The 16,519-nt window shown below is 35.1% G+C and overlaps 3 protein-coding genes across 4 annotated transcripts; 2 read left to right on the forward strand and 1 right to left on the reverse strand.

Moving 5' to 3' along the window:
- Nucleotides 1-285: 285 nt before the first annotated feature.
- LOC140779342 (NADH dehydrogenase [ubiquinone] 1 beta subcomplex subunit 2) lies at nt 286-9,106 on the reverse strand. Of its 2 annotated transcripts, none has more exons than XM_073124365.1 (4): nt 8,900-9,100; nt 2,597-2,642; nt 2,405-2,473; nt 286-671 (listed from the first exon to the last, which is right to left on the reverse strand). In XM_073124365.1, the coding sequence occupies exons 1-4, from the start codon at nt 9,004-9,006 to the stop codon at nt 651-653; spliced, it is 243 nt and encodes an 80-aa protein (XP_072980466.1). In that variant the 5' UTR covers nt 9,007-9,100; the 3' UTR covers nt 286-650. The 2 variants fall into 2 exon arrangements, with proteins under 2 accessions (XP_072980466.1, XP_072980467.1); XM_073124366.1 differs by lacking the exon at nt 286-671 and adding an exon at nt 683-894 and having other exon boundaries at nt 8,900-9,106.
- A 1,453-nt stretch (nt 9,107-10,559) lies between these two features.
- LOC140779006 (auxin-responsive protein SAUR68-like) lies at nt 10,560-10,976 on the forward strand. Its single transcript, XM_073123940.1, has one exon. The coding sequence runs from the start codon at nt 10,560-10,562 to the stop codon at nt 10,974-10,976; it is 417 nt and encodes a 138-aa protein (XP_072980041.1).
- On the forward strand, nt 10,789-15,639 carry LOC140777980 (auxin-responsive protein SAUR36-like). Its single transcript, XM_073122452.1, has one exon. It carries the CDS (start codon nt 12,540-12,542, stop codon nt 12,951-12,953), a length of 414 nt encoding a protein of 137 aa, XP_072978553.1. The 5' UTR covers nt 10,789-12,539; the 3' UTR covers nt 12,954-15,639.
- Nucleotides 15,640-16,519: the final 880 nt, after the last annotated feature.

The raw sequence follows: 16,519 nt of genomic DNA on the forward strand, positions 1-16,519 counted from the left end.
TCTCGCTGCTTCTGTCTGGAAGTTTACTTCAGAGGAAGGGAAATTTAATGGACGACAAGACAGCAGCAATCAAGTGCAGTCACAGACCATATTCGAAGATTTGGAAATTGCAGATGTCTCCACTTGGGTTCATTCCCATAAAATGCAATGCCAAATGTAGACCTAAAAGGATTTCAGAGGATCGATGCAGATGCAGATGCATGGGCATGGGCATTTATGTTGAAGTCCATCTGTAATGATGCAGTTTAAAGTTCATCGTATCTCAAGCAGCGAGAACAATTTAAGTGCAACCAAGAAATGGCATCAGGATCTTAGTAGTTTAGAAGAAGTATTCTTAAAATACAATATTAAAACGACAAATCCAAACACTGGAATCCATACAAAATGGCTCCCACATACTTTTTCCAATGATGCTAATACAAATTTTAAGCAAAGAAAGAATTACGCAGATATTTACTGAGACTGGAAGAAAAAAAAAAAAACTAAGTTCAACAATAAGCTCCATGCGGCACAAATTTGTATCCACTTGGTCGGAGATATTAGACAACAAAACAAGATAAACAGCTTCGTGTCCAAACTAAACTTTATTTTACCAACATTGTGGTGACACAAGCAAGCATCAGTGGTAAAGCCTCCTCAGCACTGCGCACCTAGGATGTCTGCTGAGATGCCTGCATAATAGAAGGTTAGTAACAATATTGCAAAACAATTGTTAAGCTTTCCTTTCTACCTTTCTTCTAATCCAGCGTTCACTTGAATTTTCTAAAAAAGATGATCTTCCTAATGGCTAATAGTAATAGTAATAGTAAAGCTAACTGTATGCGCTATATTTCCAAACTAAAAACCAAGGCCACACCTGTACCTGTTCGCAGGAACCTCCCATGTTCCCTATCCCTGATAAGTTACAACATAAGAGAATTTCATACCTATGGTACAATCTCCTAACGATAAGTATTCGTTAGCTAGAGAAATACAAGGATCAAAATGATAGGTACAAAATTAAATTTAAGCCAAAAACAACACCTAAATCAGAATAGCATTATGTGCTATTAACAAGATAGCATATAATGTGGGCCTTTGGCTAATACTGTAGAATCCAATACGATAAATTAATTTCATTGCAAATCTTCAGCAAAGTACCTTGCCAGTACTGCTAACCAATCCTATACAAGTAATTAATATATTAAATAGTTATTTTTCACTGTATCTCTAATGATTAGATAGACAAATTCATATGTAGGAATAGCACAATAACAATGACAAAAGGAATGCTACGAAGTCTAAATCTGAACGTAAAAAATTTATGATATTTTTATGGGTGGTAGCTTCGTGAATTAGGGTTCTAATAGCTTTGGTTTCATGTGATTATAATGGCTTTGATTTCACGTGAATCTGAGATCGAATGAAAAGATATAATCAAAATAGTAAAAGAAAGTCAGAACTGTATAGATTTGTAAATATTCGACGTTGTGGAGGTTGTCGGAGGGTGACAGATAGCTAAGGTTGATGATGGACAACCGTAAAGCAAGTAATTTACGGAGAAAGATGGTGCGAGTTTAGATATTTTAAAGGGATTTAAGGTTACGATCTGCTCTTATAATAATAAGAACGATCAAACGGTTACGATAAAAGATGAACTCAAAATTCATTCAACGATAATAATCAATCCATGACTACTCTTATTTACAAGAGTAAAGTCCTAATGAATCAGATCTACATGCGAATTATTCACTTTAGTTCAAAATCAAATACAATAAGCAAATTATACTAACTAGACTCAATTTAACTTACTCGACTCACGTGGTCGAATCGAAAGCAACTCATTTCATATCAACAAACACCACTTCCAAAATTAATTGAAAAGAAATAAAATTTGTAAAACAATCACCGACGAAACAAAGAGAATAGTGAAATTCCAAAATTAATCAAAAAGAAATAAAATTTGTATAACAATCACAGATGAAACAAAGAGAATAGTGCAATAACCATTAGTGACTACAATAATCAAGACGTGCCTCCCGAGGTATCCACAAATGCAGTCAACTACTTGGTAACTATACGATCTTATCTCCTTATCAAGAACTTTAAAGCAAGCCTACAACCCCATTCAATAAAACAGTTCCCAGCTATTGAATCCCAATGTTACGATTACATGAAAATATGCAAAGTGCATAGAAATTGAACATGTGAAGCACAATATCTGGGAACAAGTTTATTCTAGGATAATATGTCATCGATCAACTTTAGGCCCAATTTCATGTTACAAAGTCCTTTTTTTTAAGACAATCGGGTGCTTGTTGATAGGCTAATGAGAATCTCTAAAAGCCACAGACTCAATCAAGCAACAGATTTGAGCATTGCAGAAGCATTAGAATCTCTACTAAAATCGATTACATTACAGTACCTCATGCTCGTTGCCGTGCTCATGTCCATGTGAATGGTCCCCGTGCCCCTCCCAGGGATGACGCCAACCCTATAAAGATAGCAACCAATGGACAGTTATTTGAAATCACTAGAAGGTTGTGTGTGAGCGCGTGTCCGCAGACAGAAGGTTATATGTGTAGTTGAGTGGAATGAACTGGAATAAGAAATTTACCAAGACTACAGGACCATCTTGCTTAGCCCTGTATAGTACCCAAAACCTGGAAAGATAAGTAACATGGAGTTTTAGATATTCACAGCTACAAAGTTTATGTATGCTAGTGGCATCCACAATAATGCATGGGCCATGGAGATATCAGCATAAATGCATAGAAGATACTGGATATGTGGACAAACAAGGCTAATGCCAGAACAAAGATCTATCATACAATCTAAATGCTACAATTAGAAAACTTGCTTTGAGACATCATATATCTACAAACTTGTCAGGAAGAACTTTCTAAATATTATATCGGTTCAAGTCCAAGATAACCTCTTAAATACTAAATGTCATAACCTTAAAAGGCAAACCAAATTACATCCTACTTTCTTGTGCTTAAGAATAGAAGTTCACGATATCCCCTATTTGTTCAAGATCCCATGGGGCTCAAAACAGTGAGTCAGTGACTTAGGACTTCTTTCATTTATTACTTCTCTTCTAGGTTCCCTAAATACCAATTTTCAGTTTACTTTTCAGAGATCATTGTAGAATGAGGTCAAGATAACTTTGATATCTACAGAAAGTAATTACTATTTACTACCAAGGATAGTTGTGATCCGTGCCGGTCGCCTGCCGATGTGGAGCCAATTTTTTTTAATTTTTTCTTATTTTTGTTTATCATCATCAAACAATTTTAGTATTATTCTTGTGCTGGTAAATTAAATTATCATCATCAATATGATTGAAAATTATTAATAGTAATTTAATGCAATATTTATATATTATTTTTGTGCCGGCAAATAAAGACTTTGATCCTCACATTTATTCTATGTTCAACTAGATATTAGTTTTAATTATTATAATATTATCAATTAATATTACGCGTTCAATTCTATTATATGTTCAATTATATTATGAAGTACTTAATCATATTATGAAGTGTTCAATCATTAATATAAGTTTTAATAAATATATCCAATTATATTATATGTTTATAATATTTATATTTGATTATTGTATATCTCTAAGAAAAATATGTCATTTACAAAATAGTCTAAAGATAAAAGATTGTAATGTAGGTTTCAATACATATATTTAAGTCAAAACTAAATATTGATGTACCGAAGACTCAAAAACATCTTTAAATATTTTAATTTTTTTATTAATAATATGTTAAATATGTGCCAATGACATGTAGGAGCGTATCGACCGGCACATGCCATGCTAATAGTGGCACGACATGGCCATCGTTGGTTACTACCATATAAAGGTGATTAACCCAAAGTCACTTTTAACTTCTAGGAAAAAAGGGGCCAAATCAAATTAAAGCAATAATGGTAGGAAAATAATGTAAAAATAAATAATCTTGCAAGTTTCATCCTTTACCAATGATGTTCTGCCTTAGTTTTCAACAAGTTTCTCTTGATACGGTTTTGTCTCGAGCGAGACTACAAACATGGTTACTACCATACAACATGTCATGCCACCATTGGCACAGCATGTGCCAGTCGGTACACTCCTACGTGTACACTCCTACGTGCCATTGGCACATATTTAATATAGGCTTACATAGAAGAAAAAAGAAATCCAAAGGAATACACTATTAAAGAACTACAGTAGAAATATCTACTATTAGACTGGGTAGCATGTCAATTCTGCTTCAAAAGATCCTTAAAAACAAAACAACTTTTCTTATATGGAGAACCAAGTACACAAAAAACCTTAATTTTCCAACTCTTACAAAAGGTTTTGAATATATACTTTGTTAGTTCGAGAAGGAATGATTTTATAGGAGCGAATGACTATTATGATTTATGAGTCTTTGATGAATTTCATGAACTAAGTGAAGACTCAGGGATTCAAGGTGCCACAGAAGAGGGAACTGCTTTTGCTAATACCATTTTAAAAGTACTAGATGGACAACAATGTAAACTTGATTCAAAATATGCTAGGATTTTTACCAAAAGGCAAAATGTACCCATTATTATGATTGCAAACAGCCTGCCCTTAGCTATGCTGAAACATGGCCCTTCAAGGCAAGATTTTTGAGATTATGTTTTCAGTCTAATATGAGAGATCTTAGTGAAGAAAGAATTATTGCTACTCTCTGGGGATGCTGTCAAAGAAGAATCAAAATAACTTTGGGAAAAAACTTTGACGAAACACTGTAAAGGGATTCACCTTTAGAATACAACCAATGTGAGGGGATAATTGTACCTAAAGCCATCCAAAATGCAGAAAGAATTCAAAAGTTAAAAACCCTACACGAATCCCTCATGAGAGAACGCCCTTGGTTAAGTTCAGAACTAGGAGAGCTATACTTCTACACTAGGGAAGGGCAGTGTCTACAAATTCAAAGTATAAACATTGAAAAGCAAAAGGGAAGTAGAGAGGATGAGGAAGGAAAGGCGTCAGTTTTAACTTCTAGGAAAAAAGGGGCCAAATCAGATTAAAGCAATAATGGTAGGAAAATAATGTAAAAATAAATAATCTTGCAAGTTTCATCCTTTACCAATGATGTTCTGCCTTAGTTTTCAACAAGTTTCTCTTGATACTGTTTTGTCTCGAGCGAGACTACAAACATGGTTACTACCATACAACATGTCATGCCACCATTGGCACAGCATGTGCCAGTAACACTCCTACGTGCCATTGGCACATATTTAATATAGGCTTACTTAGAAGAAAAAAGAAATCCAAAGGAATACACTATTAAAGAACTACAGTAGAAATATCTACTATTAGACTGGGTAGCATGTCAATTATGCTTCAAAAGATCCTTAAAAACAAAACAACTTTTCTTATATGGAGAATCAAGTACACAAAAAACCTTAATTTTCCAACTCTTACAAAAGGTTTTGAATATATACTTTGTTAGTTCGAGAAGGAATGATTTTATAGGAGCGAATGACTATTATGATTTATGAGTCTTTGATGAATTTCATGAACTAAGTGAAGACTCGGGGATTCCAGGTGCCACAGAAGAGGGAACTGCTTTTGCTAATACCATTTTAAAAGTACTAGATGGACAACAATGTAGACTTGATTCAAAATATGCTAGGATTTTTACCAAAAGGCAAAATGTACCCATTATTATGATTGCAAACAGCCTGCCCTTAGCTATGCTGAAACATGGCCCTTCAAGGCAAGATTTTTGAGATTATGTTTTCAGTCTAATATGAGAGATCTTAGTGAAGAAAGAATTATTGCTACTCTCTGGGGATGCTGTCAAAGAAGAATCAAAATAACTTTGGGAAAAAACTTTGACGAAACACTGTAAAGGGATTCACCTTTAGAATACAACCAATGTGAGGGGATAATTGTACCTAAAGCCATCCAAAATGCAGAAAGAATTCAAAAGTTAAAAACCCTACACGAATCCCTCATGAGAGAACGCCCTTGGTTAAGTTCAGAACTAGGAGAGCTATACTTCTACACTAGGGAAGGGCAGTGTCTACAAATTCAAAGTATAAACATTGAAAAGCAAAAGGGAAGTAGAGAGGATGAGGAAGGAAAGACGTCAGTTTTAACTTCTAGGAAAAAAGGGGCCAAATCAGATTAAAGCAATAATGGTAGGAAAATAATGTAAAAATAAATAATCTTGCAAGTTTCATCCTTTACCAATGATGTTCTGCCTTAGTTTTCAACAAGTTTCTCTTGATACTGTTTTGTCTCGAGCGAGACTACAAACATGGTTACTACCATACAACATGTCATGCCACCATTGGCACAGCATGTGCCAGTAACACTCCTACGTGCCATTGGCACATATTTAATATAGGCTTACTTAGAAGAAAAAAGAAATCCAAAGGAATACACTATTAAAGAACTACAGTAAAAATATCTACTATTAGACTGGGTAGCATGTCAATTCTGCTTCAAAAGATCCTTAAAAACAAAACAACTTTTCTTATATGGAGAACCAAGTACACAAAAAACCTTAATTTTCCAACTCTTACAAAAGGTTTTGAATATATACTTTGTTAGTTCGAGAAGGAATGATTTTATAGGAGCGAATGACTATTATGATTTATGAGTCTTTGATGAATTTCATGAACTAAGTGAAGACTCGGGGATTCCAGGTGCCACAGAAGAGGGAACTGCTTTTGCTAATACCATTTTAAAAGTACTAGATGGACAACAATGTAGACTTGATTCAAAATATGCTAGGATTTTTACCAAAAGGCAAAATGTACCCATTATTATGATTGCGAACAGCCTGCCCTTAACTATGCTGAAACATGGCCCTTCAAGGCAAGATTTTTGAGATTATGTTTTCAGTCTAATATGAGAGATCTTAGTGAAGAAAGAATTATTGCTATTCTCTGGGGATGCTGTCAAAGAAGAATCAAAATAAATTTGGGAAAAAACTTTGACGAAACACTGTAAAGGGATTCACCTATAGAATACAACCAATGTGAGGGGATAATTGTACCTAAAGCCATCCAAAATGCAGAAAGAATTCAAAAGTTAAAAACCATACACGAATCCCTCATGAGAGAAAGCCCTTGGTTAAGTTCAGAACTAGGAGAGCTATACTTCTACACTAGGGAAGGGCAGTGTCTACAAATTCAAAGTATAAACATTGAAAAGCAAAAGGGAAGTAGAGAGGATGAGGAAGGAAAGACGTCAGTTTTAACTTCTAAGAAAAAAGAGACCAAATCAGATAAAAGCAATAATGGTAGGAAAATAATGTAAAAATAAATAATCTTACAAGTTTCATCCTTTACCAATGATGTTCTGCCTTATTTTTCAACAAGTTTCTCTTGATACTGTTTTGTCTCGAGCAAGACTACAAACATGGTTCCAATATAAGGGACATCAATCAAGCTGTTCAACTATAGATAATATTATTTATTGACTACAACCTTGATAGCAGGTGTGTTCCTGCTCAAAGAAATATTTCTAGATGTTAGTCTTGTTTAGAATATTTACACTAGAGTTTACAAAAACTTTAAAAAGTGGCACAATATATTTGGGAAAAGCTGAATGTTCAGAGCTCAGGGAAAATAGCACAGCTTTTCTTTATTCAAGTTACTCTACTGCAGTTTGAGGAGATTCTGTGTCCAGCTCTTCTATAGTGATAATGTCATAGCTAACAATTGTGGCATTGAACACATGAAGGTTAATCGACCAAACACAGAATGTGTTCCTGCATATTTTTTAGTATTGATTTAGGGTATCCTTATAATCAGACATCCAGATGAACCTAAATCTCTCAAATTCCTTTTGAAAATTCAGCATTCTACCAAAGCTTATAAAAGTGTTGTTTGTTACATATGATCATATTTAAACAATATAAACCAATATCAAAAGAAAATACCTCGTAAGTTATTCAAACAACTTTAGTGAAGTTTGTCTGAAATATGTTCAATAGAACAGGGATTTATGTGATCGATAATCTACCCCAAATCCGACTTAGATGGATATGAATATCAAGTAATATCAGCTTATTTCATGGACCAGATATTGTTCAATATATAAAAACAAAATTCAAATTTAAATGCACATAATTAAAAAACTTTGCACATCAAAATTGATACTAAGCTATGCAGGAGGTGAATTTTTATCTATAGCTGGTTTTGTATCATTTGGATCCACATGATTCGAAAAGCAATTGGTTGTCTTTTAATGGAACAGACGTGAATCATGAAGTCAGATATGGATCATGGAGCAGTTCTGGAACAATTACTATTTTTTCCAAAACCAACAAACAGAATGTCCTTTGTATCTGCGTATACATTTGCATGTTGTCCTTTATTAGTGTGTGTGTGTATGTGTGTGTCATATGAAGATAAAACACGCGCATACAAACTAAACAGAGATTTATCTTTCCTTTATAATTCAAACACAAAGTAAGGAGAACTCCTCCTTCAACTTGAAAGGCAGATCGCCGCAGAACTTACTCTTCAAATTTCCAGACACACTTAGGGTACAAATGCAGTCCTCGAAATTGAATGTAGAATATAATCGGAAATTTTTTATTTTGTCATCCTTGTCTAAAAATTTATCCTTCTCCCAATTTAAAATATGAGCTAGTTCCTTCTATTCGTCACAATCCCCTAACAATGATTTGAACACAGCAAGGTGTTAAGATAAATTCAAACATTAATTAGATCATTCCTTCATCAATATGCCCACTAAATTATCATCAGATCCCCAAAGTCCACTTTGCCATCATTTGGGCGGAGATGAACAGATTGGCCATCCATAGGGCTTAAATTCAACTAGATAGAATTGGAGCAGAGAAGGGAAAGGAAGGGAGAGGAAGAGGGGATTTGGGTAATGGCTAAAGGGGAAAGGGGGCGGGAAAGTTACCACATCATGGCGCAGAGGCCCTTGCCGGTGACGGTGTGCCATCGCTTGGGGTGGTGAATCGTGTATCCCTTGTACGTCGTGCTTCCGCTCGCGCCGCCGCCGCCCATCTCTCTCCTTCTCCCTTCTCCCTCCCTTCTCGCGATGAGGTTTACCGGAAACGAAGACTTGGGAGAGTATAGGGGCGGATCCTCTGCTGCTAAGAGTGTAGGAACTTCCTGCAGCTTACATATCAGGATTTGATTGGCTTGGTCCTATTTCTTTCTCAGATATGGCTTTAGTAATTTAATTGCATCTAATTATTTATTTATAATAATAAAATCTACTGTATACGTACACTCTATTATAATAAAATTAAAATATGTATCAAACTATAGCAAATATATATATGCACCCAGTTTTATATAAGCTCCCACATATCTATAAATCGATTTCATATGCATATATATATGGGAAATTGGAAACCTTTTATTTTACCCACATTTTTATTTTTCTTAATTTTCCATCTGATAGGTATGTGTCAAGATAACTCCACAAGCACTATATTTCATATGTGACTATGATTAGGTTTAAAAATAGTCTATTTGGATAGTTGAAAAATGAAGTGTTCAAATTAAAATAATGGAAAAGAAAAGGAGAGCTCCAAACAGAAAACTTCTCAATGTTCTCAATGTACTATATATGTGTGTGTGTGTGTTTTGAGTAAATGTCTTTTTAAGTCTTATTTTGCAAAGGAGGAAAAATACAAAGCTATCAGTTTGGCATACACTAACAAGACTTGCCTGTCAGAGCCACAGTTCAAGGAGACTTCTACATGAATACAGAATATATCATCATTTGTAATAACTTCTCTTGGCTCTTAAAATACTCCAAATCTATGGACCAAAGATGGTACATGAGATATGCTGGAAGCAAATCCATCATGGAAACATGACATTGTCTTCAATTTGCAAGGAAGCAATTAAGAGTTATCCAATACCCAAATGAGAGGGGCCCTTGTGTTTGCTCTGAGTACCATTTAGCATCTACTTCTTGTCTTCAAGGAGTAGTTTTACTGCGACCGCAACTTTGTCCTCAATAAGTACTAAAGCAATTAGGTGATAGATACATTACGCATCTCAGATTCTCAGTTGAAAGCCACGTTCACCTACATGCCACAGTAAATTTATGAGCTTCGAACTTTCATATTGAATCCAGATATCATATGAAGACCAAATTCAGCTGTTAATTTGGTGAGTAAGCTTTCGCCCAACAAATAGTAGCAAAAGTCTGGAAAAACAGCAGGAACAGAAACAAGGAAAAATACAATGTTGGTATTAGGCACATTAATAGGATGGACCCAACATGCTGTGTACTCCCAAGCTGTATTATTATGAGATGCATTTCAAACCACTAGTATATCCTTCATCCTTCAAGAAACAATTGCCAATCAATCCAAACATTACGCACCCCACTATATCTATGTATATCTTCTAATCACGTGGCATTGCCCCTTGCTGACTGCTGACAGAGAAAGCTACTTCTATGCCATAGTTCATCCTTCCTGGCCTATAAAAGAATGACAGTTTTCTCTACAACACCACATCAAATCATAAAGTTCTAACCTCCTGTATTCTTTCACAAACAAATACTCACCATGCTTCATTCCAAGAGACTTATTGAGATGGCAAGGAAGTGGCAGAAGATGGCTGTCTCAAGAAGAAGGCAAATCACAGCAGCGAAACCTGACACGTGTTATGATTCTGATGAGTGCAGTACAACTTCAGTTGCAGAAAAGGGACACTTTGTGGTGTACACAATGGAAGGCAAGCGATTCATGGTTCCCTTGGCATATCTTGGGAGTAGAATCTTTGAAGAGCTCTTTAATATGTCCAAAGAGGAGTTCGGCTTACCAGGAGATGGGCCTATAACTTTGCCTTGTGATGCAGTCCTCTTGGAGTATGTTATGTCTTTGCTTCGGAGACGGCTTTCGAAGGAGATGGAACTAGCGCTCCTTAGCTCAATATTGATCCCTCGAAGTCATGCATGCTCTTTGCCTCCTGCAGGATTTAATAACCAAGTAGATGTTTGTAGCTTCTAAGAAGCAGGAATAAAATTTTCTTTCTTACATTGTACAGAGGTTTCATTATTTAATATTTTGCCTTTCATAAGAGTATGTGCACACATTATGCCATGCTGTAAACTCAGAAACTCATTCTCTAATGTCATGTAAAATGACCAATTGCTCTAAAACCTTAAGCTGACAAAGAACAATATATTTTACTATAACACAATGAAAAACAATATGTAACAATCTCTCAGGTTATCTCGAGCTCTCAGAACATGACAAGAAAAATTGACATAAAATGTTCATCTTAAAATCCTGTCCCTACAGATAAAAGTACAATAATTGTAGAAGTCCAAACCGCTAGTCCATTGAAGGGCCTTAATCATCAGCATGTGCTAGTCTGCTCAGCATTAAGTGAGTTAGGCTGATTGAGATATCCCTTTTACGTTTATCTTTCTTTCTTAAGCCCTTCGAATAAACTTCTTTGCACATATTAATCAGGCCCAAAACAATGATTGAATTTTGACTACCATGCAACTGTCTTATACCTTCTGGGGAATTGACAAGAATATCACCTTTTTTTGTCAAAGTTTCTTATGAGGTGACATCTGATCATAAAATGCTTAATCTCTTATGTTACATCTTATCTATAATCCTAGTACAGATCATAATCATTATATAAGACCATTTTCCTAGGAAATTTATGCTTCTGTTTGCTGAAAATTTACACAAGAAACTACGTGACAGAGAATATCCACATAACTTGCTGGAAATTAAATTAGTAAGAAATGAAGCAGAAGCATGATATGTGATACAAGCTGACAAGCATGGTCACACTTCTCCAATGAATTCTAGTCAGCTGAGTAGTTTGCTTAGTAATTCACAGCATGCAAATTATTGGCAAACAATTGACAAATTATACAAATATTTAACTAGCTATTTATATATTTCAAGAGTGATACAAATTATTTTGGTTAAATTAATATAGGAATGAAGAAAGTCTTATAGAGTCATGATTAAAGATTTTAGGATGCAGAATTTCTCTCAAACATATCCAAGCCCCCCTTGATCTTTTTTCCTTTTTCCCTTTTCCAAAAACTGATATTGTGGCTACACCCAATTAAGGGCCCTTTTCTGCTTCTGGTACTATGCAGGCCCTAGTAAAATTTTAACTCTATTCTTAGAAGATGAGATTGGTTCTCAATAATTGAAGCCATTGGTACAGGAAGAAGGGAAAAGGAGAAGGGCAGCTACAAAGTTAAAGTCAGGCAGACTAGTAGGCTGGACCCATCATTTTATTTGCATATCTAGCCACTAATATGTGCTGGACCCTTCATGAAAGATTTATCCAACTAATCCAACCATGTCGTGTTCAATAGCAACCTCACACCTACTAATCACATGGCATTGTTCCTTGCCAACTGATCATAGAGATAGACACTTCTTGTCATGGACCCTCTTCCTAGTGTATAAGTAATGTGAGATATTTGAAAGTCCTCAAAAATTCCAGAGCCTTGGCAATCTATATCACTTCCTCTAAGAAGTGTATAATTTCAGCCAAAAAAAATCATACTGCAATCTGAGAGGTTTCTTGAAATGGCAAAGAAATGGCAGCGGATGGCCATCTTGGGGAGGAGTAGGGTTGCAGCAGTGCCAACTGATGCATGTCTTGAGACTGATCCGTACAGTTCTTTGGTGGCAGACAAGGGTCATTTCATCGTGTACACTGCAGAAGGAAGGCGATTCATGGTTCCCTTGATCTATCTCAATAGCAAAATATTTAATGAGCTTCTTAAATTGTCTGAGGAAGAGTTTGGGTTACCGGGAAATGGGCCCATAACCTTGCCTTGTGATGCAGTCTTCATGGAATATGTGGTGTCTCTGCTCAGACGAAGGGTCTCCGAGGATGTGGAGAGGGCGCTTCTTAGCTCGCTGTTGATTCCTCATCACCATGTATGCTCTTTGGCCCCTGTAGGACTCAAAAAGCAGCCAGCCATTTGCAGCTTCTAAAGCCATGCAGGATGCTAACATGTGGTCCCTTATTTTTGTACAGAATATGTATGAGTTTGCAGAATTTGCAACAGGATATACAGAGTTTACTTCACAACAACATGATGTTTTACTGACAAGAAACTTTCAATTTTTGAAATGTAAATGTATTGTGTAAAATTTCCACAAGAAAAATGATTGCTTAAATAAACAACGGCTTTGATTCGAGATGCTTCATGACAGTTTTGGAATACCACAAATAATAAATGTTTATTAGACATTACCTAGTGTTTTCTTCCTTGAAAAAGTATGAAATTTAATGTGTATTATTTGGCAAGCCAACACACTAATAACAATTAGAGAACACGGTGTTATGTTAGTGATCTTGAATCTTATTTAGAGTTTGATAGTCTAAAATCCTATGAATTCTTGAAGATTGAAATCATCATTCAAGATATAATTGGGCTGAGTTTTAGATAAAATAGTGAGATCTAGATAAAATACAAACAGTACTTGTATTCATGGCAAAGTTGAGAGTAAAATTGAATTGAGTATCACCAATATACCCATGTTTGAACATATAAATTAAAAATCTTTCCTTTTCCATATTCTCATAAGAGTACAAAATACTTAATTTTATGGCCCCATTTGGTATAGTGGGGGTGGGGGGGTTGTAGTATAAACTCCTCTCTGTCCCAAAATCAGTGCCAAATGGGTGCTCAAGTGTTGGGATAAAAGAAAGGGATAAACAGGGTTTTTTGGGTTAATTTATCTCAGGGGAAAAATAACCATTTGTCTTTTGTAATATATTATTTCAGGTACCCACATTGTAATGTGACTTTAAACCTATTTTTCATGTTTCTCCAAAAAAAAAAAATTTAGTCACATTAAACTAGACATAAGTCAATTTGATCATTTCTATCTTTTATCCCAACTATCACAGTCAAACACCATTTTTATCTCATATTTTTATTCAACACTTATTCAAATTTTACTATCTAAACACCCAAAGAGAAATTGGTATAAAAACTATCTTTATCAATCTTATCTCATTTTATCCCTATCCCAATTTTCCTTATCCAGTTGTCCAACGGGCCCTATAAGCTTAGGATTTTAAAGCAAGTCAAGTAACATAATTTGATTTGAGTAACAAAATTTTAAAAAAGAAAAAAAGAAAAAGAACTATAACAATGAGACAATAATTAAGGTAAGGTAAGAACAAGCAAGGTAAACATACAAGTTATAAGAACAATCAAATGAGCAACTTGTGATGTTTCAATTTTCACATGGATCCCAGTTTCAGCCATAGCCAATCCCGACTCAAGAACAATCATTTCAAATAAATGAAGGTAAATTCAACTAACTATAGGGGAAAGATTGGATATTGCCAACGCATGTGTGAAGATGGTTGACAATGGCACTGAGGAGTTACTCAAAGCAGAAGTGAGCTACTAGGTAAATGATTTCAATCAAACATGGACAATGCTACATTGGGGTGGCCTTCAAACCCCACCAGCAACAAGATCCACATTTCAAATATAAAATATTTGGGTTTTATGTGCATCAAGACCATTACCCATGAGTGGCTGTACTAATATCTATCATCTAATGAAGAAAGCTTTTTGTCTGCTTCTACAGTCTCTTGCCTGTCTCATGAATTGAACTCTTACCAAATCCCAGACATTATTATTGCAAGGTATGATTTACCAATCATGTGACACATGATAGTGTTCCCTAACAATCTCGAAAACGCTAGGCTCCTATTCTCACATGGTATGTCTTCTCTTGTTCTTCATATGTACTTTTGCTTCTTTATATGCACTTTTTTCACAATATGCAACTTAACAACATCAATTATGGCACTTTGGCTTGATTAATGATCCAAAAGATCAGTCAAAGATAAAGAAATTATAGATACTTCTGTTCTATTGACTTTACTAACTAAGGAGTTTTTACAGTAAAATAAATAGAACAGGTATATCAACCAACAACACAACAAACAAGAATCCACAAATATTGCTTCAGTCTCCTAAGTCCGTTAATATATTGGAATTGAATTTTTCTTTTTCTCTCCTTCCCATTCAAATGCCACTGGATTCACCTCTGATCAGTGTACTACATACCTCCTGTCTGACCCTCTCAAGCCAAGTCCGGAGTTTGAACTTTGGAGCAAGCAAACTGTTTGCATTTTTAATCAAACATGACAATAATATTCTGGAGACCAAATTCTAGTCCTTTCAAATAATTTTTGTTGTGGATTTTGGAGTGTTGCTTTGTATCAAATTGTATATTGAACGCCTAGATTCATCAATCATCATAGACAAGTGTGAGTCCCTCAGGATATCTGAAAAACTATTTTAAGTTTGTTTATATGTCTGTATATATTCTTACTCTCCTTGATCTACCTTACCTTCTCACTTCTCACTTTCTTCCTCTCGAATATATTTTCTCCAACACAGCAAACTAACCATCAGGTAGTCTCTAAATACTGGAAGAGATGTCATTTACAAAACCACCCCCATCTGATAGTTCTTACGATTGAGGTAGAAATGAATTTGACGTAAACAAACTTCGAAATTGTACTTGAATATTCCAAATACAAGATTGCAATTAGTTAATCTAACAAACTATACTCAGCTGATCCGGCAAAGCTTGTATCAAATCATATTCAGGCTGATCCCTAATAGTAACATAATAATAGGGGAGATACGAACCATGAGGAGGAATTCGAGGAGAAGGTAAAGAAAGAAACAGTGGCTCAATCGTGATTGAATTGGATTTGGTACTCCTCATCTGCTCCGCCAGATTGGAGCGCCTGACTATCTCAACCGACCACTCCAATTCGAAGGGCAAAACTCAAAGCACAGACGTGGATCGATTCACTCTGCCCACCAAATGCTCGACCAATGTCCGCAAAGAAGACATGATCCTCGCAAGGAGGACGCTTGAGAGAGGAGGAGACGAGTGAAAGAAGCCATGAGTAGGGCCCACGGCTAATTGCTGGGGCTCGTTTGCTCTAGGTGATACATTACTTAGAGTCAAACTAAGGAAGTAGGCATTTGACTTTTATTTAAGTAAACTTTTATCCAGGATTTATCAATATTTTTAATCATTAACAAAGAATCCGAAAACTAGATTTGGCCGCACAGAGAGCCAACCATATCTTTATAAAGAGACACTATTCGATATTACCGATCTTTATCCTAACATTCTATTCGAAAAGTTAGTTACGACTTATAACGATACTTACGCACTACTTATAACTACTTACCGACAAATTCTATTAGAGTCGTTAGATACACTGTATTACCGAAAAGATTATGAGATCAATTCTAACCTTAAATAATTATTATAAAAAATTTATTTAATAATTTAGTGGCTTGACTCAATGACTCGACTCAGTTAATAATTTTGGCGACGGCTTAGAATAGAACTTAACAAGGTTTAGTAATTGTTCCATTAGACAGCTTACTATTATAATTTAGTGGTTTAAAAACAACTTTTTCTAAATTAATTTTAAAAAATCTTATCAATTTTCTTGATAGTTAATTTTCAAAAAGTGGTTTCTTTTTAAAAATCTATTAAAA

The sequence above is a fragment of the Typha angustifolia genome, chromosome 15, assembly GCF_048772165.1.
Source record: "Typha angustifolia cultivar Huaian chromosome 15, ASM4877216v1, whole genome shotgun sequence".
NCBI lineage: Eukaryota > Viridiplantae > Streptophyta > Magnoliopsida > Poales > Typhaceae > Typha > Typha angustifolia.

Excerpts from the sequence above, each read along its gene's own strand:
- LOC140779342 (XM_073124365.1), bottom strand. The coding sequence starts at position 9,006 with ATGGGCGGCGGCGGCGCGAGCGGAAGCACGACGTACAAGGGATACACG. Across the intron at positions 2,474-2,596 it reads AAGATGGTCCTGTAGTCTTG|GGTTGGCGTCATCCCTGGGA; the intron begins GTAAATTTCTTA and ends CTATCTTTATAG. Across the intron at positions 672-2,404 it reads AGCACGGCAACGAGCATGAG|GCATCTCAGCAGACATCCTA; the intron begins GTACTGTAATGT and ends TCTATTATGCAG.
- LOC140779006 (XM_073123940.1), top strand. The coding sequence starts at position 10,560 with ATGGCAAGGAAGTGGCAGAAGATGGCTGTCTCAAGAAGAAGGCAAATC.
- LOC140777980 (XM_073122452.1), top strand. The coding sequence starts at position 12,540 with ATGGCAAAGAAATGGCAGCGGATGGCCATCTTGGGGAGGAGTAGGGTT.